Here is a 24435-nt window from a genome sequence, read left to right on the forward strand (position 1 = left end):
CTTAGACTTATGCATGCTTAAATCTTAATCACTACGAAGTATATCGGTTTTTCTAACGTGTGCCCTGAGGATACATGTTAATAAGCTAATTAAAGAAAGATTCTTGAGAATATATCTGTACAAACTCATATTTACGATAATTAATGAAACAATTTCAACAATCTCTCACTAATTAGCTTATTAACATGATTTTGTTATCTTATTTTGCTCTTAACCAAGTATTATATATAGTTAACCCTTTTAACAATCATAAATGGTTAGGTAAGACAGTCTTACACAAATATCTGTCAAGATACAGCTCACCCATGATAAAGGCACATGTGAGTAGAGTGGTCTATCATATAAACCAAGGAGTTACTCCACCCATTGTCAATTGGTTTTGGGATGGAACCTCCTTGGACTTATAAGCCGGACTCTCTCTCCTCCATGTGGGTGCGGCCCAGGCCCGATAACGAAACTTATCAATATCCTAAAGCGATATCCTTATGATTGGTATTCGTCTTATACGATCTTTGTGTAAGGCGGCCTTAGACGACAAGACTAACACTTTCTATGAGATTTGAGTTAGGGTCTTTTGTTTTACAGTTCTTGTTGGAATAAAAATTGAGAACCATGCAATCAATGTCCAAGAAGAGCAGAAATGGTGTAAGTAATGATTGGTATTGAGAATAGGTTGAGTGGCTTGCCTGATGAACTCATTCTGCATATCCTTTCATTTATGCCTTACTCTAGACGCTGTTAGAACAATGTTAATTCGGCGATTTGGAAACCTCTGGACTTTGGTTCAATGAATACTATGGTAGAATGGTTGATAAACCACCAAGCATTCTTGTGGCTTTTTCGAGTTCTGCCCGCTTTGTCCGAAATGTGTTGATGATTCATTGTTGCCCCACCCTTGATACTTTTCACCTTTCAATGGATGATTTCCTAAGCAAAGTTCGTTAAAGGCAATAAATAGTGTACATGATTTCCTAAGCAAAGTTCGTTAAAGGCCATAAATAGTGTACCTGATTTCCTGTGAAAATAGACACGCCGGCGTAATCTAAACTATCAATTTCGCGGTTTCATTCATTCATCACAAGTCACCACCACCATAGCTTCACAGTCTTAACGAACTCTAAGTCCAAAGATGTCTCCATAGGGCTTCAGTCTAGCAAGAGGTGGGTTAAGGAGATAGAAGAAAAGCCTTGTTGTATTGGCTATAAACATCAAGATGTATGTAATATGGCATGAATACAATTAAATATTCACTCATACCAAGTAAACTTTTGTCCTAAAATTAGTTTGATGGAAATCTGGGAAAGTAAACCCAACTTCATGTATCCAGAACTTGGGAAGTAAGGTTAGGATGGAAAAAGGAAAAAATGGAGTAGCCATTTGTACGTAATCGTTAGTAGAGGTGCTAGGTAGCATACATTCGGCCTCGCTATTTTCACTTGCTTGTTACTTGTGTCTAGAGGCACTCGTAATATAGCTGCTGTCAATTTTTGATGCTACTACGGGCAGAATATGTAGCTCAAAGTCAAAACGTTAGTTTAGAATAGTATATACATTGTCTTACTCTACATTAACTTTAAATCACGTAAATATACTCAACCATGTTTCATATAATCATTGTGCATGTGCAGGAGAACACTACAAAGTGAAAGCCAATTAGTTACAAATATTTTAGTAGCAAATCACTTAATTTCGGTAGCTAATTGTAGACTTAATTATATTGTATTGAGGACTGAGTAAGAGGTGTACTATAAATATACTTCATGTACATATGTTATGAATAAGATCCTCATTTTATTTACCTCTGTTTCTCTCTCTATAACAAACTTTCTCTCACTATAACAAACACTCTGTTTTACTATCATACCAACAATGGAGATCAAGGTTCCATATGGTATCAGACGACAGGGATTGATCTTCTGTTGATGATTTCCGTCATTCTTTTCCGCATTTCTTGATCTTCAATTGCGTATGATTCTTTCTTCTTCATCGGCTTCGCATTTCTACTTCATCGATTGTTTTTCCCCAATTTTTTTGACCTAGAATTTTTTTCAATTGGATTCTTTTGTTCAATTTGATCAATTTTTCGCATCATTAGCCTTTCTTCTGTGCGAATTGCTTGAATTCTTCATTTCTTTCACAATGCCTGAAATTGTTACTGATTCAAACGATATTCCGATTACCTCGTCGCAATCTTCTGCTAGTTATGCGATTTATGATGATCCGTTGTATCTTTCTGCTACTGATCAACCAACTCTTAAGCTTCTTACTTACCTTTTCAATGGCAAGAATTATATTCGGTGGAAGCGCGATGTTTATCTTGCACTTATCGCAAAGAACAAGGACGGTTTTGTTGATGGAGTATTAAAAATGCCTGCTAAAACTGATCGCACTCACAATCAGTGGATTCGCTGTAATTTGTTTGTTGCTAAGTGGATTTTGTATTCCATTGATCCTGATATTCGTGAATCCTTAGATTACATTTGTGATGCTCGCGAGTTATGGCTTGAGCTCATAGAGAGATATGGCCAACCTAATGGTTTGGAAATTTACCAACTCAAGAAGGATTTAGGTCATATTTCTCAGGATAATTCCTCTCTCATTGAGTATTACAGCAAACTGAAGACTGTTTGGGATAATCTGGCATCCATAGATCCTATACCTTCCTGCACATGTGGTGCATTAGATCAATGTTCCTGTCTTTTGTTGAAAAGGATGTTGGATAGGGAATCCAATGGTAAACTGATTCAGTTCATCATGGGCCTGAATAGTTCTTATGAGACAGTGAACACTAACATTTTGTCTATGGAACCACTTCCTTCTATCAACAAGGCTCTCTCCTTGCTTCAAAAGATAGAGAGGCAAAAACAAATCAGTGATGCAGTGGAAGTTTTGGCTGAAGCTACGGCATATTCTACTTCACAACAACCTGATTGGAAGAAAGCTAAGCTTAATCCACCTGATTCCACTCCTGCTGCTATTGCTTGTAATTACTGCCATGATCCTGGACATCTTATTATTGCTTGTCCCAAGCTCGATCCTTGTGAATGTTGTGGCAAGAAGGGCCATAAGCTTGAACATTGTTTTATCTACAAGAACAAGGGCAAGGGCAAAGCATGGAAAGGTAAAGGCAAGCAGACTTTTCAGAATGGCAACAATGTTTATAGAAGGAATGCAAACAATGCTCATGCCATTGACTGTGCTGATGATGATGATGGTGATTATACACCATTTCACTCTGATTCTTCTCCAGATTTTTCTGCTATGGACACCAACAAATATGCTACTCATGCTGGTCAAGCTCCTTTGGTATTTGACAATCATATGATGAATGGTTTGGTACAGACTGTCGTCAAGCAAGTTGTTCAAGCCTTTTCTGACAAGTCTACACCAATTTCTTCTCAACCTGCTTCACAAGTCAATTTTGCAGGTATACTACCTAAATCTCATGTTTGTTCAGTGTCTAAGTGTTTACCTACCTCTGACTGGATTGTAGACACTGGAGCTTCTGATCACATGACCTCTAGGATTGATTTGTTACATGATATAAAGATTCTCCTCAAACCAATTGTTGTGAGTTTGCCTGATGGGTCTATCAAAATGGTTCATAGGATAGGGAAAATCCATTTGACACCTCACTTGATCTTGCATAATGTCTTAATTGTACCAGATTTCAGACAAAACTTACTGTCTGTTGGTAAATTGATTGGACTTACAAATATCGTGGTCACTTTTAACACCCATGAGTGTGTTTTCCAGGACCTTACAAGTAAGGTAATACTTGGAGTTGCCAAGAAGTATGGTGATCTCTACTGGCTGAAGTCTTCTAAGATAGTAAATAAAGAGACTTCAAGTTTCTCTTCTAGTACTTCTTGTGTTAATGTAACTAGTAATATGGTCAATTGTACTGGTAAAACTAGCTATACCATGGCAGATTTACATCTCTTGCATGCCAGGTTAGGTCATCTTTCCATAGAGAAGATGCAACATTTGTTGAAACTTACCAGTTCAGATATAAATAATTTTTTTTGTGAAACTTGTATTCTGTCCAAACATCACAAATTTCCCTTTTCTAGAAGTCTGTCTCGTGCTCCTGCTTGTTTTGCCTTGATTCACATGGATATTTGGGGACCTTATAGGCTCCCCTCTTTACATGGTCACAAATACTTTCTCACCATTGTTGATGACCATTCAAGGAGTACTTGGACTTTTCTTTTCCAAAATAAAACTCAAGTCCATGACTTGATTAAAGATTTTCTAGCCTATGTTGATACCCAGTTTGGCTTAAAAGTAAAGTTTGTCCGGAGTGACAATGGTACTGAGTTCCTTCAGAGAGTGTGCCATAGATTGTTTAAGGACAGGGGCATTGTTCATCAGAGAAGTTTAGTAGGGAGACCTCAGCAAAATGGTAGGGTCGAAAGAAAGCATCGTCATCTCCTGGAAACTGCTAGGGCTTTGAGACTTCATGCTGGGTTACCCTTGAAATTTTGGGGAGATTGTATTTTGGCTTCTACTCATCTGATAAACAGAATGCCAATTAAGATGCTTGGTTGGAAAAGCCCTTATGAAATCCTATTTCATGAGCATCCTCCTCATCATGATCTTAAAACCTTTGGTTGCTTATGTTATTCAACTTTGGCTAGGCCTACTCATGATAAGTTTGCCAACAGAGGCAGGAAGTGTATCTTCTTGGGATACTCTCCTGGTCAGAAGGGATATAAGGTTTATGACTTGGTCACCCATACTGTTTCTGTCAGCAGGGACGTTGTTTTCAGGGAAACTGAGTTTCCTTATAAATCCCTACACCCTCCTGTACAACCAGAGCCTTTGCCATCTGGTGTACAGACTTCAGAAGAAGCCAGCATTCCTCCCTTTCTTCTTTTTGAAGACTTGTCTCATGGTACTAATCCTATTCCCATTATTTCACCAACCACCACTAATACTCCAATATTATCCTCTTCAACAACACCTGATCAGGATCTGCCTCCTGATCAGCACCAGACTGATTCTTCTCTCACCCCTGATATTCCTGTTCCTCGGAAGTCTACAAGACCCAAGCAGATTTCAAAATCTTTACAAGGTTATCAGTGCAATATCAAGCTGCCTTTTCAACCTACAACATTATCAGCCACCTGTGCTAATGCTGCTATCTTACAATTTCTTCCTGATTTTGATCCTGCATACATTAGCACTTTGGCTAATGTTCTCCAAGAATTTGAACCTACTACTTTTGCTCAGGCTGTGCATGATCCCAGGTGGGTGACAGCTATGAATCAGGAATTACAGGCTTTGGAGTCTAATGATACTTGGGATTTGGTAACCTTGCCATCAGGAAAGAAGGCCATAGGTTCCAAATGGGTGTATAAAATCAAACACAACCCAGATGGAACTATAGAGAGATTTAAAGCCAGGCTAGTTGCAAAGGGCTTCAATCAGGTTAAGGACAAAGACTATAAGCATACTTTCTCACCAGTGGCAAAATTTGCCACTGTGAGAACTCTTATGGCACTAGCTGCAGCACGGGGGTGGATCCTTCATCAACTGGATATTAATAATGCATTTTTGCATGGCTTCCTTGAAGAGGAAGTTTATATGTTGCCACCATTGGGCTATGCCAAAGCAAAGAACAAGGAGGTTTGCAAACTCAAACGCTCCTTGTATGGCCTAAAACAAGCTTCTAGGCAATGGAACAAGGAGCTCACTAAGCACTTACTTGGGCTAGGTTTCAAACAATCTAGACAAGATTACTCCTTGTTCATTAAAGAGAACTCTGATGGTTCCCTGATCATAGCTCTTGTCTATGTAGACGATGTATTGCTGACAGGGGATGATCAAGCAGGGATACAATCAGTCAAACAAGGGCTAGATGTTGTGTTTACTATTAAAGATCTTGGACACCTAAGATATTTCCTTGGTTTGGAGGTGGCAAGAAATGATACTGGGATCTTGCTAAACCAAAGGAAATATATTGTTGATATTCTCAAAGACTTAAACATGGATAATTGCACTCCAACACCAGTTCCCATGCCAAGAGGGATTACATTATCAGTAGAACAAGGGGATTTGCTGCATGAGCCTGATAAGTACAGAAGATTAATTGGCCGGCTTTTGTACTTAAATTTGACAAGGCCAGATATTTCTTATCCAGTACAGCACCTGAGTCAATTTTTGGCCCAGCCACGAGTGCCACACATGCAAGCAGCAATCCACATTGTCCGGTATCTCAAAGGGACAATAAATGTTGGCCTGCACTATCCTTCTGCTTCTGATCTTCAGCTCAAAGCCTATAGTGATGCTGACTGGGCAAAGTGTGCGTTCACCTCCAGATCTCTTAGTGGTTTTTGCATTTTTCTTGGTTCAGCACTTATTTCATGGAAAACTAAAAAACAAAAAACAGTTAGTAAAAGTAGTGCAGAAGCCGAGTATAGGAGTATGTCTTATACAACAAGTGAGATGGTTTGGCTTCAAGCACTACTCACTGATCTACATGTTCAGGTTCCTCTACCAATCCCCCTATACTGTGACAACCAGGCAGCTGCCCATATTGCAGAGAACCCTGTCTTCCATGAGAGGACAAAGCACCTAAACGTTGACTGTCATTATGTGCGAGACAAGCTTCAAGAAGGGTTCCTGGTCACACAGCATGTGCGTACTGGTCTGCAACTTGCAGATATCATGACCAAAGGACTAGCAACTCCACAACATTCTTTTCTAGTTCACAAGCTTGGACTTCACTCTTACAAAGGAAGTCAAGCTTGAGGGGGGACTGTAGACTTAATTATATTGTATTGAGGACTGAGTAAGAGGTGTACTATAAATATACTTCATGTACATATGTTATGAATAAGATCCTCGTTTTATTTACCTCTGTTTCTCTCTCTATAACAAACTTTCTCTCACTATAACAAACACTCTGTTTTACTATCATACCAACAATGGAGATCAAGGTTCCATACTAATTATAATAGAGACTTTGCGACGGAATATGGTCCGTAGCTAATTTTGCCACGGAATTGGCTACTGATTATAGCTACCAAATATGGAATAGCTACTTTTGCGACAATAATATAGACCAAAGTTGAAGTAGCTACATTAGAGACCTTAATTTGTATATTAGTAGCTAAGTTAGTGATAGTTGTTTCTAAATTAGCGACCAACGTATCAAACCCAGGATCTCCAACTCTGTAGCTGACAGAGGCACAGGGAGATTAATGACTATTTGGGTAATGTATATCTACTTAAAGTAAAAGTCATTATTACGTATGTGAGTTATAAGAGACTTTTTTAATAATAGTTATAATAATATAAGTAGATTATAATAATAATTCAAAAGTATATTTCACGTTGACATATGTTTTTTATGAAATATAAAAAATACATGATAGTGGAAATTAACTTTAGCTACCAACATATTTCCGTAGCTGAAAACTTAAATTAGATATTAAATTTGCAACTCACTTTGTTTTGTCTCTATAATAGCTACGTACTTAGCTACTAGCAAATTTCCGTATTTTAAAACTTAAGTTAGATACTAAATTTGTTACCTATTTTATTTAGTCTCTACAATAGTACATAATTTGCTACCATTTTAGTTTGGTCTCTTAAATAGAGACTAAATATATCTGTGTCTCAAAATTAGTTGCTAAATTATATATTTAGCAACTCAGTTTTGATCAGTTGCTAAATTAGTAGCTAAATCATTATTCTCTTCTAGTGGCAGGGAATTATTAATGGGGTATGTTATCGTCATTTTTGTGCCAGTTATCTTGTTGTTCCTAATCATAGCTTTAACTGCTTATCTAATTGGAAGTGCCCGAGGTCGAACTTTAACAGATCGAGCTCAATCGTATGGACCTAATGCACCACGCACCACCCTTCCAGGGTCCGCGAACATCTGCTCGGAAGGTCTTATCGTCTTAATAAAAAGTACAATTTTATGCACATGTAAATGTTCAAATTTGATGTAAAAGTTGGATGAAAAATATGGACAGAGATGGTTTTGCTAGGTAACAGCTGCTACTTCTTAATTGGAGGGGTTTACTTGCAGTATGCTATTTCTTACGAAGTATATACTAGGTGCACTTCGTTCTACAATTATCTAATGGTTGAGTATTTTTGTTTGCATTAATGCCACTTCCTGATGTTAAGGTAGTGCGACAAAAACGAAAGAAAAAAACCTTCCAAGTTATGAAACAAACGTCATGTGTAATGGAGTAGTAATGAACTCTACCAAGGTCATGCATAGGTTCCGTGGGTAGCAACTGTGTAACCCATGCATCATTTCATTTTGTGGTTGTAAGTGTAATTTATTCTGTTTTTCAAAATAAGCATCGCATATATGGGAATGTAGATCTTCAAAAACTTTGGAAGTTTACCAATAGTAATATTAGCAATCAACAGGACCTAGAAAATAGATATCAATTAGATGCTTAGAAAATAGATATCAATTAGATGCTTGTCACGTGCATTAACAAAAATAGTGATACGTAATATACACATCATAAAAAAAGCATATCTAGGAAACCAAAGTGCGCAATTTAGAAATCTTGTCGTACCCCAAGATTTTTACAATGGTATCGAACAAAAAGGCATTTTTAAATTCCAAACGGAATTACTTTTTCATAATGTTTCCATATCATACCTTTTTTCTTAAACATAATCAAATTAACTCTTATACATATATTTTTCCCTAAAATCAAATCTAATTACTTTAGAAATATGAACAATGTATTATAATTCTCCAAGTATTGAAACAATTTTATTTTATTTTGAAATTATTAATTTATTGAAATCATTAGGCTTGATTTTTAGTGAAATTAATATGCTTAGAAATTACTGTTAATTAGGGTTTAATAATAAGAAAGGAAATAATAACAAGAAAATAATAATAATAATAATAATGGTGGTGGTGGTAACCGGAGGTGGGCTGGGCAGATCTAGGGAAGGGAGGGTCGGGGATGGGTTGTCGGAGGGAGGGGAGCGTGGTGGTCGGGCGGGGAAGGGTCGTCGGAGGGTGGGGGAGGGTAGTGCGAGAGAGGGGACTTCGTGAAGAGAGGGAGGTCGGCAGGTAACTACACTGAGCAGAGGAGGTGGACGGAGGTGGTGTCCGGCGTCTGGACTGACCGAGAAGTGGATGGAGGTGGTGTCTGGCGACTGGTCTAACCGGAGAAGTGGACGAAGGTGGTGTTGGTGGTGAAGGGAGATAAGGGAAGCGAGAAAAAAAAAATCAATTTGGGTGAGGGAATGAAAACAAATATCAAGGGTAAAATTGTAAATAGCGTATGTGAAAGAGTAAAGTTCGTATATGAAAAAGCACGTTCCTTTCTAAAATGCACACTCAACTAAAGTTATTCAATTTTAAGTACTCCCTCCACTTTTTTTTTTGTTCACCTCATTTCTTTCTATACGCATATTAAGAAAAATTATTAAAGAATGAAAAAGTAATAAAAGAGTTGTAAGTGGGGTGAAAAGAATGATTAAAGAATGAAAAAGTAATACTCCCTCCAATTCACAATAAACCTCCCTATTTCCTTTTTCGGTTATTCACAATAACCTGCCTATTTCCTTTTATGGTAAGTGTTTGTGTGGTCCAAATTTAATTGTATGGTAGGGTAGTGTATTTGTGTGGTCCAAATTTAATTATATGGTGGGGTAGTGTGTTTCCTTAATTTTTGTGCCAAAATGAAATGAGAGATTTATTGTGAATTGGAGGGAGTAATAGAGATGTAAGTGGGGTGAAAAGAATGATTAAAGAATGAAAAAGGTAGTCCAAATAAGAAAAGAAGAGAAATGGGGTGAAAATAGATAATTTGCCAAAAAAAGGAAAATGGGATGAAAATAGGAAAGTGGAGGGAGTAGTTTTTAAGAACTCATGTAGTTAATTACATATTTTGCCAACATTCATTTAAAATTTTAGCTATGATGTAATTCAGACTTAATTTTTGATCTCGAACTAAAATTAGGACATGTGCACATTCACCTAAGAGTATTGATAGCGTGTTTGTTTCGTGCACGGCAGTACGGGCATGAGTTTGGAATCAGGAATCATACTCGGGTGGTAAGGGTTTGGAACTTGATTCCTCATACCTTGTGTTTGTTTCAATTTTGAGTGGTATGAGTTTTAAACTCAATTAAGGTTAAAATGCGTAAATTATAATATTGTAAATAATAATTTTTAGTATTATAAAACCATGAAAATAAATATTTAATCAAATAAGTATATAAAAAATTGGATTTACAATTTGTTTTCTCTTATTTTTGTTCATTTTAGTTTGATACCCATAGGTATCAATCTCATACTCACCCCTCTCCTTGGGTATTAGAAACTCATACCTCGTGGGTTTGAGGTATGAGTATGAAACTCTTGAATTTGTGAAACAAATAATTGGTACCTCATACCTTTTTTGTATGAACCAAACATCCCCTGATATTCAATTCCAAAACTTAAGTTTTTTCAAGTCATGATACAAGTCTTGGGCTTTCTTTTGTTTTTACTCCAATTACATCACTTAAAAAAAAAACTCCGGTCTATAATGGTACAACCTTGATGAATACTAGTATTGATCCCGCGCAAATGCGCGGTTTTTAAATAAGAATATTAGAGAATTTAATAGTTATACTATTGCTATTTAACTCCATTTTAAATTTAATTATAAAATTTACAATTAAAATTTTGTATTAAAAGGTAGAAAAGAGATTGTTCAACACTTTTACTTCGTATAAGATTGTCGGTTTCACTGAAATTGTTTTATTAACTTTGTTTTAAGAGCAAGTATAGTTACCACCCGTGGCTTGTTGAATGATGTCTTGAGTTGGATTCTCCTTTGGTCTTAATCGTTCCTCTCGGCCTCTCCTGCAACAATGAACGAACTGAGGGCTTGGCTTTGTGCCAAGCGTACTCACTCCGACGCTCAAGTCAGTAAACTTAAAGGGTAAGTTGTTACTTGGCTGAATGTGTATTGTAGAGAGATAAGGAAGATATTACCAGATGAATAGTGTATTTAGGTTTAGTTGTGTATATCATGGATCCTTTCCTCAATGAAGGTTGAGGAGTATTTATAGGCTTTCACCTTTTGTCACGTAGTGGCCAAGTGGCCAAGTGGCTAGCAGGTGGAAAGACTGATCTACCCCTCGGCCGAGGGACCTATGGCAGGCCGGCGGGCCTTGTTGACCCACCGCCGAGGGGTCTTGGATGTGAGTACGCGGGTATGTGTCCCGGCTGGCAGGTTGTCATGCCGAGACCCAGGCTGACCGGCCGATAGGCTGCATCGGCTAGGCTATCTAAGTCGTTGACTTGCTGTGGATATCTTTGACCTTGTTCAATATGTTGACTTGGTCAGCGGTGCAGAATATGCCCCATCAATTTGCCCCCAGCGTAGTCTATGCCGTGGTATGGGCTCCGATGTACGTTTGAGCGTATATTCTGCGTAAGTATTTTGCGGAAAATTTCTGCATCGGCTTCTTCTGCGGCGGCTTCTTTTACCTCGGCCTGGTCTTTCTTAGGCCGTACCATATCCCCCTCCACATGGATGTGTAAAGGGCATCCGATGTGGAAAAGAAAGTGACGCCGGCCGAGACCAGGATTGAGTGTGCTTAGGTTGTTTTTGATTGCCCCCGGCCGCGCTACTTAGCTTGGTTGACCATGTGGCGGGAGAACGGATGCTTGGGAATTTGTTGAGGAAGGTGAATAGGCAAGGAGATATGAATAGGCGTGTTGAAGACGCTTGGTTATTCTTTGCATTGATTGACGTCTAACTCTTTGCAACGATTGACATTCCGTAATCGCATGCCCGACACGTGTCCGCATGCTTTGATTGGTGGACGCCTCATGGGCGTTCGCCGATTGGTCCTTCTTTATGGGCTTTTCCCTATAAATAGGGCAGTTATCCCGTGAAATTGGCCACCAATTTCATTCTCCAAAATTTTCTTCTAAACTTTCAAAGGCTTCTTTGTCTTCGATTTCTCGAGTTGTTACTCCGTGATTATTTTTCTTCAAGGTAAACAAACAAATTTCTTCACTCCTTATTTTAAATAATTATTGCTATTATGTCTTCTCGTTGAGGCCGGGACTAGCACTTATGGCGGGGTTCCCCGTCGCGTCTTGATGGGGAGGGGATACTAGACGCCATCCCGATAAGGTTTGGGGGCCCTAGGTCTCCTTCTCCCGTAGTCGATCCACCAATTTTGGAGGGACGGGAGGATGAGGATGACGATGCTGATGAGGATGAGGGGATTCCTTCCGACGGTAGGAGGTCGCCTATCCCGGATCATGGCGAGCCCCGCACGACCGGTCTTGACCGTGCATGGTCCCATAAGTTCGCCGATTGTTCCGGCGAAACATTTTTCAGAGGCCATTTCTCCTTCGGTGAGGGGTACAAGATTGTTATCCCTAAGAAGGGTCAGGCGGTCTGTTGCCCTCCACCGGGTCACACCGGCGTGTACATCGAGCACTGGAATATGGGCTCCGGTTTCCTTCGAATGAACACGTCGCGGCCATTATCAAAGCTATGAACGTTGCCTTGGCCCAACTGCATCCGTTGGCCATGAGGACGGTAGTCGGCTTTGTGTGGCTCTGTCTCTTTAAGGGGAGACTCCTTGATCAACTTGTTCCGCCGACTTCATAGTCTTGGCCGTCGATCGCCGGTAAAGTGGGATGGTACAGGCGTGCGACGGAGCCGAGGCTATGCCTCGTGAACAAGCTTACTTCTTGCAAAGACTGGCAACGGCGATGGGTGTACGTCCAAGTGCCGGAGGACTACCCTTTGCCTCGGTCTTTCCAGCCCTGTTCACTTTCGGTGTGAGAGCGGGAAGAGTACGATAAATGTATCTCCCGGGTAAGGCTAAGATGGATGCTTCGATGGTCCTTCTTGCGAGGATGAGAAGCGGGCGTCAAATGTTTGACGAGAAGGGATGGCTGCCCCCGACTCGGTTATTCTTCAGGATGAGCTGCTTGCCACGTCGGCCTCATCCGGCCCTCGGCCCGGGGGTGAGTGGGGTCGGTGTGAGGCCCATCTTTGCACGTTATGCTCCCTTTTTTTAGAGCTATGTTTTATTTCTTTCATGTAATTCTTGTTTGGTTTCTTGCAGATCGGTTTGGCCAGGATCTGTCCGAGAGTACCTTGAAGAGGATAGGCCTTGATAAGGACGGGAAGGTCGTTGAGCAAAGATCCTACGGCTGAAAAAAGTGATCGTAGACCGTCTCCCAACGAACTCATGGATAAGGAGATGAAGTCGCCGGATCCGGCGGCGCCCGCAAGGGTTCTCGGGGCGTGCCAAAGAGAACAAAGAAAGGCGTCCGAGGTTGGCGGCGGCGTCGGGCCGGCTACCTCTTCGACCCCAGTGGTTCAGGAGCCTGTGGAGGTTATTGATATTACTGGGGGGTCGGTGACCGTCGCTAAGGAGCCACCGCTTGCTTCCACCGTTGCCGGGGAGAAGAGGAAAGAGCCACCGTCTGCTTCCACCGTTGCCGGGGAGAAGACTGACTCAGCCGGCCCTCGAACGAAGAGGGTTCAAACTGGTACGGATCTAACTTGTGGTTCGGATTTAGCTGGTTCGCTGGACATCCCAGATGACCGGCTTTCTGATGTGTCAATGCAAGGTGACATGGATGCTCTGTGTAAATTTTTTGTAGATCCTCCTTCGGCAGCTGCCGCTCTCACCGAACGGCAAATAGGGAAATAGGAAGCACGAGAGAAGGCTATTGAGAAGGCGGGTGGCGGAAATGTCATCGTTGACTCCTCAGCCCAGCAAATTTCTGCCTCCGAGCTTGTGGCAGAGGGTGTGAAATTGTATAAGAGGCTGGCGAGGTGGACCCAACAAGCCGGCTCCTATATCACGGAGCAGGAGAAAACCATGGCCCAAGCCGCGCCACTGATCGCGAAGCTTAAACTTGACCTCTCTGCCGCAAGGGGGGAAGCCGCGAAGGTTAAGCTGGATCTCTTCGTTGCCAAGAAGCGCGTGGAGGAATTTGAGAGGTTGCTAGCGGCCGAGAGGGCCAAGGTTGAGGAAGCTGACGCCGCCACCGCCAAAATGATGGGGGAGCGGGACAGGTACAAGGATGGTTACGACGCCGTGGTTGCCAAGGGGGAAAAGTGGAAGGATTTGTTCCACAACCAGGCGGAGGGGCTCGGGGACGCGCAGTCGCCTTTTGCTCAAAAGGAGAAGGACATTGCAATGCTTCAAGATGATCTTCTCCCTAAAATGTGCGCCCATTCGGGACCAGGCCGAGGAGGCGACCAGGAGGCAATAAGAAAGCTCGTCCCCGAGGGCTCTTTCCGTGGGATAAATTTGAGCACTTTTGGACGAGATGGCCGAGGCTGCGGAGGCGGCGGCTGCGAGAAGACGGAGGCGGCGAAGGCGGCTCGGGTTCTTGAGGACAAGGCGGCCTATGATGCAAAGGTGAAGGAGGGTGACAGGCTAAAGGCACTTGAGCATGTCGAGCCCTCTTCCGAGCCGCCACCGAGGCCGCTGCTGCTGCTGGCGATGGAGGACAAAGAATGGCATAGGGAGACGGGCGGTCGTCGCCGGACTCACCCGGCGTCTCGGATAGCTTTAGCTGTTCGGGGCCAATTATTGAGCCTTCTCTCCCTGCCATCTTTTGGCGCTTCAAATCCCAAGTCTGTAACCTTTTGTTTTTTTGTTTCCTTGCTTTTTGTAAAGCTTTGGTAGGTAGAGTTTAGGCTATCCTTGTGGGGACGGCCGTCGTCTGTACTCTCCTTGCAATTATTTTCGCAAAGTTTTATCTGTTCGGTCCTCGGCTTGGCCGGGACTTTGATCACGACCCTTTGCTTTTCTTGCGTTATTAATTGAGTGCCTTCGTTTTTACCGTCGCATGGCCGAGGCGGTTAGAATACATATCTCAACCGTGTAACGTCTTTAGCATTTCTTCTAGCGTACGGTCATTGTATCCCGTCGCTCTCGGCTAAGGCCGAGGTAATCGGGGTTATGGCTCGATAGCAATTCTTCTAGCGTATCGGTCATTGTATCCCCGTCGCTCTCGGCTAAGGCCGAGGTAATCGGGGTTATGGCTCGATAGCAATTCTTCTAGCGTATCGGTCCTTGTATCCCCGTCGCTCTCGGCTAAGGCCGAGGTAATCGGGGTTATGGCTCGATAGCAATTCTTCTAGCGTGCACGGTCATTGTATCCCCGTCGCTCTCGGCTAAGGCCGAGGTAATCGGGGTTATGGCTCGATAGCAATTCTTCTAGCGTAACGGTCATTGTATCCCCGTCGCTCTCGGCTAAGGCCGAGGTAATCGGGTTATGGCTCGATAGCAATTCTTCTAGCGTACGGTCATTGTATCCCGTCGCTCTCGGCTAAGGCCGAGGTAATCGGGTTATGGCTCGATAGCAATTCTTCTAGCGTACATCGGTCATTGTATCCCGTCGCTCTCGGCTAAGGCCGAGGTAATCGGGGTTATGGCTCGATAGCAATTCTTCTAGTGACCGCCTTTGTGGCAATTATGGAGAGGACAAACACTTCGATGGAAAACTTGGGTGATTCATTTGCTTGTCATGATCGTGCGTTGGGGTGTCCACAAGGGGTTGGACACCTCCGCCGCTATACAAAGTATTTCCTTAAGTTATCGGTGTTCCAATGGCTCATCAAAGGTACACCTTCCATGTCTGTCGGCCGGTATGTGCCCGCCTCATCTCTTCCACCACTTTGTAGGGACCCTCCCGATTGGCCGTCGACTTACCATGAATATTTCCTTTGTTGGTGGCAACCGACTTTCTTAGGACTAGGTCTCCCACTTTTAGGTCTCTTTTGTGGACTCTTCGGTTGTAGGTTCTTTTCATCCGGTTTTGATATACTTTGCCAAGTTGAGGCGTCTTATCTCGGCTTTCTTCGACCAGTGTCTAAGGAAGCTCTCGTGCCTTCCTCGTTTTCAATCAAGTTAAAGGTAGCCGTTCAATGTTGGAACCGCGCTTCAATCGGTAGGAGGATCGCCGGAACCGTAGACTAAGTGGAAGGGGGTGTACCCCGTTGCTTCTTTCTCCGTGGTCCGAAGGGACCACAGGATACCGGCGCTTCATCGGCCCACCTTCCCTTGAGGTCTTCGACTGTCTTCTTCAAACCGTTTAGGATTGTTTTGTTGCCGCCTCACCCCGTTGCTCGTGGGTGGCGGAGACGGAGGAGTACGCAAACTTGATGCCAAGCTCTTCTAACCAGTTCATTATCAGGTCGCTCCAAAACTCCCGGCCGTGGTCAAATACCATAACTTGGGGTAATCCGAAGCGGGTTATAACATTTTCCCATTACCTTTCGACGGCCGGCCGTGGGTCTTCGGCCGGTATCGCTACGCTTCAACCCATTTGGTGAAGTAATCAACGGCGACGATCAAGAACTTCCTTCCTCCGGAGGCCGTTGGGAACGGCCCTAGCATGTCCATCCCCCACGGTGCGAAAGGAAGGGGACTAAGCACCGGTTGTAGGTCTCTGGAGGGTGCGTGTATCACCGGGGCATGCATCTGACAGTTCGTGCACTTCTTGGTCTTTGTTCTGGAATCTTGAAGCATGGTGGGCCAGAAGTGGCGGCGTGTCCGGCATTATTGGCATCCCGAACTCCGGTTGGATTACTCCGCCGGTGGAGGGCTGCACGACTCCAGAATTGTTGAAAGTGTCATCGTGGTAGAATGCGGTTTCGTCGGTCACGACTGCGTCTTGTTGTTTTGACATCTTAGCTTTTTGGGTGGGTTTTTGTTGTTTTTTTTGTTGTTGTTTGGGAATGAATGTGACTAGCTTCTAGTGTCTTTCCCCACAGACGGCGCCAATTGTTCCGGGTGTAATTCCAGAGCAAGTATAGTTACCACCCGTGGCTTGTTGAATGATGTCTTGAGTTGGATTCTCCTTTGGTCTTAATCGTTCCTCTCGGCCTCTCCTGCAACAATGAACGAACTGAGGGCTTGGCTTTGTGCCAAGCGTACTCACTCCGACGCTCAAGTCAGTAAACTTAAAGGGTAAGTTGTTACTTGGCTGAATGTGTATTGTAGAGAGATAAGGAAGATATTACCAGATGAATAGTGTATTTAGGTTTAGTTGTGTATATCATGGATCCTTTCCTCAATGAAGGTTGAGGAGTATTTATAGGCTTTCACCTTTTGTCACGTAGTGGCCAAGTGGCCAAGTGGCTAGCAGGTGGAAAGACTGATCTACCCCTCGGCCGAGGGACCTATGGCAGGCCGGCGGGCCTTGTTGACCCACCGCCGAGGGGTCTTGGATGTGACTTGTGAGTACGCGGGTATGTGTCCCGGCTGGCAGGTTGTCATGCCGAGACCCAGGCTGACCGGCCGATAGGCTGCATCGGCTAGGCTATCTAAGTCGTTGACTTGCTGTGGATATCTTTGACCTTGTTCAATATGTTGACTTGGTCAGCGGTGCAGAATATGCCCCATCATTGTATTAAAAGGTAGAAAAGAGATTGTTCAACACTTTTACTTCGTATAAGATTGTCGGTTTCACTGAAATTGTTTTATTAACTTTGTTTTAAGAAAACATTGTTTCTAATTATATCACTATATCCACTGAAAGGGTTATATAAACAATTAAAAAAAAGTAATCAAAATTTAAGTTTTCATATAGTATGGAGAAAAGATGGATATTAAGTTAAAGTGTAAAAAAAATATCATAAGTAAGTTTTTTTTAGAAGTAAAATAGTAATAACAATTTATGATACTCTCAACCCGTAGTATGTTTGTATCAAAAGATAGAATAATAGAATTAATTAGAAAATGTTTCCTAAAAAAATGTTCTTGGTCATAATATTTAGTTTTAAAAACAATAATAGTAAAATATTTATATCACATTGTACATATAATTAGTGCAATTTCATGTATGTAACAAAATAAGAATATCCCGTTAATATGTCTATGCAAGTTAAATATGGTCCAGTTGTAGATATGATATTATGAAGCCCATTTATAGCTTAAGTCGAAATTAATCAGGATGGCCCAGTTGTAGAAATGTTGTTATGAAGCCCATTTATAGCCTAATTCATTTAGGCGGGAAAACTTTAGAAATCTCTTATTCTTTTAGTTTAAGGGGATGGATCCACTCTTTCATAGATAAAGATCTATATTTTATACCTTGAATGAAATTTTGGTAATGATTCTGACCCTAAAATTGCATTTAAACCCTTATAGAGATGGCCGCAAAGAAAAAAAATGGTCTCAATTGCGCTTGTGTTTTGTATTGACTTTCGTGAGCTTGCTACGTTCAGGGAATCAAACTACGCCGATATAACTATCCTGAGGTATGGCGCGCGAATCGCGTCATACAACAACTAGTTAGCTAGGCCTGTTCTTTTGATCAAACTAATCGATCTCGAATCGAATCGAACTTATAGGATTTGAACCGAATCGAATCGAACTTATAGGATTTGAATCGAATCGAATCAACTTATAGGATCTCGAATCGAATCGAACTTATAGGATCGAATCGAACTTATAGGATCTCGAATCGAATCGAACTTATAGAATCTGAATCGAATCGAACTTATAGGATCTCGAATCGAACTTATAGGATTCGAATCGAATCGAATCAATTTATAGGATCTCAAGTGAACTTAAATTAAGTGAGGTATAGGATCTCGAATCGAACTTATAGGATCTCGAATCGAATCGAATCAATTTATAGGATCTCAAGTGAACTTAAATTAAGTGAGGTATAGGATCTGAATCAACTTATAGGATCTCGAATCGAATCGAATCGAACTTATAGGATCTCAAGTGAACTTAAATTAAGTGAGGTATAGGATCTCGAATCGAACTTATAGGATCTCGAATCAATCGAATCAACTTATAGGATTCGAACTAAACTTATAAGATCTCGAATCAATCGAACTTATAGGATCGATCTCGAATCAATCAATCAATCAATCAATCAATCAACTTATAGGATCTGAAGTGAACTTAAATTAAGTGACTTTAAGTTCAAAAGAACAGGGCCTAAGACACCCAAAAATAAATTAGACTAATAAATAACCGAGATGGGGAGAGTAACCAACAAGTCAACAACGTTCGTTGAAGCAGGCTACACGCTTGCAGACCTCTTTTGTGCACTCTTGTTTAATTAAAGTTGACTTCTAGCAAAAAGTTCAATAAAGCCTCCTAATTTCGCGACCATACGTCCATACCCTTCTTACGGAGGACCAATTGTATTATATATCTCCGCGCTGCTGCCTTTCGACACCGGCAACCACCTAAGGTACTGCCTTATACGCCTCATTTTTTTTGTTGCTTAATTGAGGTGTACTCAATTTGCCTTTTCAGCTCCATTTTCTTTAATTTAGTTTTTTTTTTTTTTTGTATGATTTCAGTTTATTGGTAGCCATCTCGAATATGTTCACCAAGTGTTTGATGAATTGCCGCAACTAAAACTATGCATGCTTACAACTGTCCCATATAAGTTTGTCTTCTTTTTGTGTGTGTTCGTAGTTTTACTAGCTAAGCAATTGTGTGAAATTGTGATCACTGAAAATCGTGTTGATCATTTCAATGAATCGATGACATTGTTTGAAAAGCAATAAAAAATGAATTAACAATTTAGTTAAGAAACCCCTTGTCGCATTTTCATGTCTTATAGAAAAGATCGGTGTCCATAGTCCATAATAATAGGATATTGTTCGCTTTGGGCCAAGTCTTCACGGATTTACTCTTGGCTCCTTCCCAAAAAGTCTCGTACTCTTATATTTTCTGGAATGAATCGGGTGATTGGAGATATTTACTTATCACAATTGCTTTTACGAATCACAAATTCTCATTATAGACGGATACTATCCGTCTATACGTATAGACGGATAACATTTCCCCTCACAAAATACCCATTTGCCATAAAGTGGGGAGCACATGGGGGTGTCCCACCTTGTCCCCCTACCCATTTTATTAGAAGTCTTTACCCGTCTGTTCGCCCAACCCGTCTATATCAAGACCTATTGTTTACGAATATGCTCGCCAAGTGTTTGATGAATTGCCGCAACTAAAACTGTGCATGTTTACAACTTTCCCATATGAGCCGGTCTTCTTTTTGTGTGTTCATAGTTGTATTAGCTAAGCAATTTTGTGATCATTGAAAATTGTGTTGATCATTTCTCTATTTTTCGGAAGGATATTAACCAGCATCACGCATCAACGATGAGTCGATGATATTGTTTGGAAAGCGACAATAAATGAGTGAGAAATTTAGATTAGAATCCTCTGTCGCATTTTCATGTCTCACCGTGTGTCTTATTACCTTTTCTTCAAACACGTAATCCTTGATCATAGAAAGATCGAGTATCCTTGAGACACAAGATAAAACACAAAAGTGGGACGAAGGATTCACTTTCGTTTTTGCTAGTTATTAATAACTTCAAACTTCAAAGTGTGAACAAGAACAACACACTTCCCATTCATGTCTTTATTATTTGATTCAACAATACATTACCAGCCTGTGGAATGAGGTCGTCGCGTCTGTGTTTCTGGCTCTTATACCCCATTTTTTCGTCATCACCAAAACCCGCGTGACTCTTGATTTTTCTTGAATCAATGGATATTCTGTACTTAGGGTTTTGTTTGGATCCTAGCTTTTTCCTTGTTTCACCATAACATTTAGAAGGGTATTATTACTATCAGGGCCTCGGTTATGTCGGAATGAGGTACTCACTATGTTTGTTTAACTGATTGGATGCGAATTTCATTGTTTTTTTAGCTGATTCTCCTCACAATCGAATAGACCTCACACATTGGCGATGTAATCATAGTTTCAGTTATCATTTTAAGAAATTGAAGTACCAGACTAAGGACTGCTTTTTCTTAATGGGGTTCAGTAGTTTCGAAATAATGCTTACTTGACTGTTTATCTTTTTTTTTAACATTCAAATATTGGTTACTGGTATCTTGGTCTGCTAAAACAGCATATTTACAGGATTCAAGATATCCTTTTATGGTTTGAGCCGTTACGTTAAAAGATTTATTATAGAGATAACTTATGTTAGTGTGGAAATATCAAGGTCATTATATTTGACAAATTGAACGCGACAGTTGCTGGTCTTTAAATTGATAAGAGTTTCATCTGCTAAAATAAACCAAATTGGACTTTGTTGTACATGTTCTGATTTTATTCTGGTTTGCAGATAACACTATGTAAATTCGACATTGAAGCAACTGCTGTATTGGGGGAAGGTTTATGCGTACATGGTCTCAGCATCTTTGGACTTCCCTTAGAGGCCATAGTTGATAGCCGCTGTTAGAGTCACTCAACAAGCACCTTCCCTTTTTTTCTCTTTTACAGTTGTTACATTTCTTTCCTCACTAACCCGACCTCCCTTGAATTCTATGGCTTGGCGCATATTTACTGCCTTTTGCAAGGTTTACCACAAACCCTTGTCTCCCAAAAATGTAACTCTGAGCGGTCCCATTTTCCCTGCCTTCCTGACCTCTTCATATTCTACCTCCTTTCTCATCACTAAAACCCCTAAAAAATTCAAAAAGAAACGTAATAAGCCCAGCGCTCGAACAACCCTTGTTCACCACCAATCCTCTCTAATTGCCCACTTTGAGCGAATCGTGAACCGTGATAACCATTTTCGCTTTCTCATTCGGTCCAAACAGTACCTTACCAAGCAACGTGAACATATCCTCCTCTTGGATAATGCTGGAAAACTCTACCGGGAACTGGGATTTCCCCGTGGCCGCAAGGTTACCAAGTTTGTTGCCAAACATCCTCTCCTCTTTGAAATTTACCGGCACAATGACAACAAGATGTGGTTGGGATTTACTGAGTTCATGGAGGGATTACTTGAGGAAGAACAAAAGATTATGGAGTCCATGGAAATGGAGAGGGTAAAAGTGGTGAAGAAGTTATTGATGATGTCAAAGGAGAAGAAAATGCCTTTGAGCAAGATTTACCATTGTAGATTCTTATTTGGCATTCCTGATAATTTTAGGGACTGGGTTTTGAACTTCCCCGAGGATTTTCGGGTTGTTAACAGTGATGATGGGAGTCGTACTCTTGAATTATTGAAGTGGGATCCTTCATTAGCAGTAAGTGCCCTAGAGAAAGAGTTCATGGTTGATGAGGAAAAAGTGAAGAGGGCATTTAAGTTTCCTTTGAAACATGGGAAATCCTTGGATTTAGATCATGATGAGGTGAACCGATTAAACTTGTTGAATACGTTGCCACTGGTTTCTCCTTATTCAGAAGGGTGGAAGCATGAACTGTTTACATTGGAAGCAGAGAAATACAGAGTTGGCATCATACATGAATTTTTAGGATTGACATTGGAGAAGAAGGCGTCGATACATCATATAGTGGAGTTCAAGGAGGAGTTCAGTCTCACTAAGCATACTTACCAAATGCTTTCGAAGCAGCCAAGGGCATTTTATTTGGCTGGTACTGAGATGAATTGGGTTGTTTTCTTGAAGGATGCTTATGACGAGAATGGGCATTTGATAGAAAAAGATCCTCAAGTGGCCTTTAATGAAAGACTTTATACATACGCTCAGATGCAGCAACCGCCTGAAGAATTGAGTCAGACAAACAGAAATGAAGATTAATGGAGGTAATATCTCAATTTTGTCGTCCCATATGGTACAAAGTACAGTATACTTGTATAACAGTACCGTTTTCATAACATGCAATAATGAGACTACTGTAATATTTAAGTTTACTTGTGTCCTCCGGGAGGACGTCCTCTTTACCCTCAAAGTAGGAGGATCATCCTCCTCATTTCCATTTTGGCCTCCTCCTTTGAGTGTAAGGAGGACGTCCTCCCGGAGGACACAAGTAAATTCCTTATTTTGTTTACTCTAACTAATGCATGCGTGATTACTGTATTCATTATTCTCTTTTGTTCACCCATGAATAATTTGAGCTGCGTTTTTGTTTTACTGTTTTGTTAGCGTGTTACGGTAAAACCTGAGAACCATATGGAATCAATGTCAAAGAAGAGTAGAAGTTGTGAAAGTAATGAGGATAGGTTGAGTGTCATGCCTGATGAAGTGATTCTACATATACTCTCATTAATGCCTACTCTAGATGCTGTTAGAACAATGTTACTCCGCCGATTTGGAGACCTTTGGACTGTGATTCCTGCTCTTACTTTTGATTTTGATAAATACTGTAATAGAATGCCTCACATGGAGGATGAACTACCAATCATTTTTGACGAATTTTTGAGCTATTCCCTCTGTGTCCGAAATGTGCTGATGCTTCACAAACCTATCTCTTGCTACGCTGACATTATCTGGATGTACGATAGAGCATTATGAGTGCCTATCTCAACCCCACATGGGAGTGTTGAGAAAATTATTGCTTAAAGACGTTAGTGGAAGTACTGAGGCTTACAATCAGTTGATATCTGGATGCCCTTCTCTACGAGAATTGGTTATAGTTTGTGCTTTGGATCTTGAAATCTTGAATATTAACGCTCCAAGTCTTTTAAAGATGTTACAAGTCTTTTAAATTGTACCTTTGCCAGTTAGACTGCCCGTGTACCCTTAAATGTCCCAGATTGAAAATGCTGGATATTGGTGTATTGGTAACATCATCACGTTTTCAGCTCAGTGTGATTGGTGTGTTATATCTCTTCAAGAAGTGAATGTGGTTTCCCGATTCCTATTAAAAGACTTGTAACATTGAGCCTTCTTATCTAAATAATGGCAGGGTGACTGTGAGTTACTTTGCCCAGAGTTAACTGCTTGTGTGCTGCCACTACTTAAGACGGTCACCATTCATGGGAATCATGGCTACAAAAAATGGTGTGAAGGTCAGCTCCAAGTAATAGAGTTTTTGCTGAAAAATGGAGTCGTATTGGAGAAATTGGTAATTACCTTTGGGAAGAATAAATTAACAGTCGAGAAGGTTGATTTGGTCAAGCAAGTATCAACATTCAGGAGAGCCTCCTCAGATGCAACTGTGATCTTTGCTTGAAGAACAAAGAAAGGTCACTTAGGAATTCGGATAGCTTGGACAAGGGAAAATGAACTGTTGAAATGACGTATGCAGTTAGTGGCGGATCTTAGGCTTAGTAGGGCTACAGTGAAATACCCGGCCATTTTGATTTTCATATACTGATACTTGTATGAGCAGCAGATATTGCTCGCTTAAATGGTTGTAAAGCTATGCAACTTTTGTATGTAAGAAGTTTCAAGTTCAAATCTCGTTCTTGTATTTTTTGCAGAAATTCCGCCACTGCCCGAACTGCCTTGGGTATCCCGTGATTTGAATTTGATAAAATTGGCATTGCGGCTAATCAGGAGTGATATTCGGCGAAAGCTGGCACTTTTGAAAACCTGTAATCACCACAGCTCTGAACTCATTGCTGCAAATTTGAGCACTTGATTAGTTAATTTGCATGGTGACAATAATGGTGAGATTATGTCGTTAAGTAAAGATGATAAGTTTCACTGAGAAAGCAATGATTATTATTATGGATACGATACTAAAGTTGGTTGAGGTGAGTG

At 41.1% G+C, this 24435-nt stretch overlaps 1 protein-coding gene across 3 annotated transcripts; it reads left to right on the forward strand.

The window, feature by feature from the left end:
* Positions 1–18939: 18939 nt before the first annotated feature.
* Positions 18940–24221, forward strand: LOC141596445 (protein WHAT'S THIS FACTOR 1 homolog, chloroplastic). 3 transcript variants are annotated; one of them, XM_074416612.1, is made up of 4 exons: positions 18940–19000; positions 19141–19198; positions 21105–22532; positions 23636–24142. In XM_074416612.1, exon 3 carries the CDS (start codon positions 21307–21309, stop codon positions 22525–22527), a length of 1221 nt encoding a protein of 406 aa, XP_074272713.1. In that variant the 5' UTR covers positions 18940–19000; positions 19141–19198; positions 21105–21306; the 3' UTR covers positions 22528–22532; positions 23636–24142. The 3 variants fall into 3 exon arrangements, 2 of the variants coding, with proteins under 2 accessions (XP_074272713.1, XP_074272712.1); XR_012522487.1 differs by lacking the exon at positions 18940–19000 and adding an exon at positions 22873–23463 and having other exon boundaries at positions 19015–19198; positions 23532–24142; XM_074416611.1 differs by lacking the exons at positions 18940–19000; positions 23636–24142 and adding an exon at positions 24153–24221 and having other exon boundaries at positions 19015–19198.
* The last annotated feature ends 214 nt before the right edge of the window (positions 24222–24435 follow it).

The sequence above is a fragment of the Silene latifolia genome, chromosome 8 (genome assembly GCF_048544455.1).
Source record: "Silene latifolia isolate original U9 population chromosome 8, ASM4854445v1, whole genome shotgun sequence".
Taxonomy (NCBI): domain Eukaryota; kingdom Viridiplantae; phylum Streptophyta; class Magnoliopsida; order Caryophyllales; family Caryophyllaceae; genus Silene; species Silene latifolia.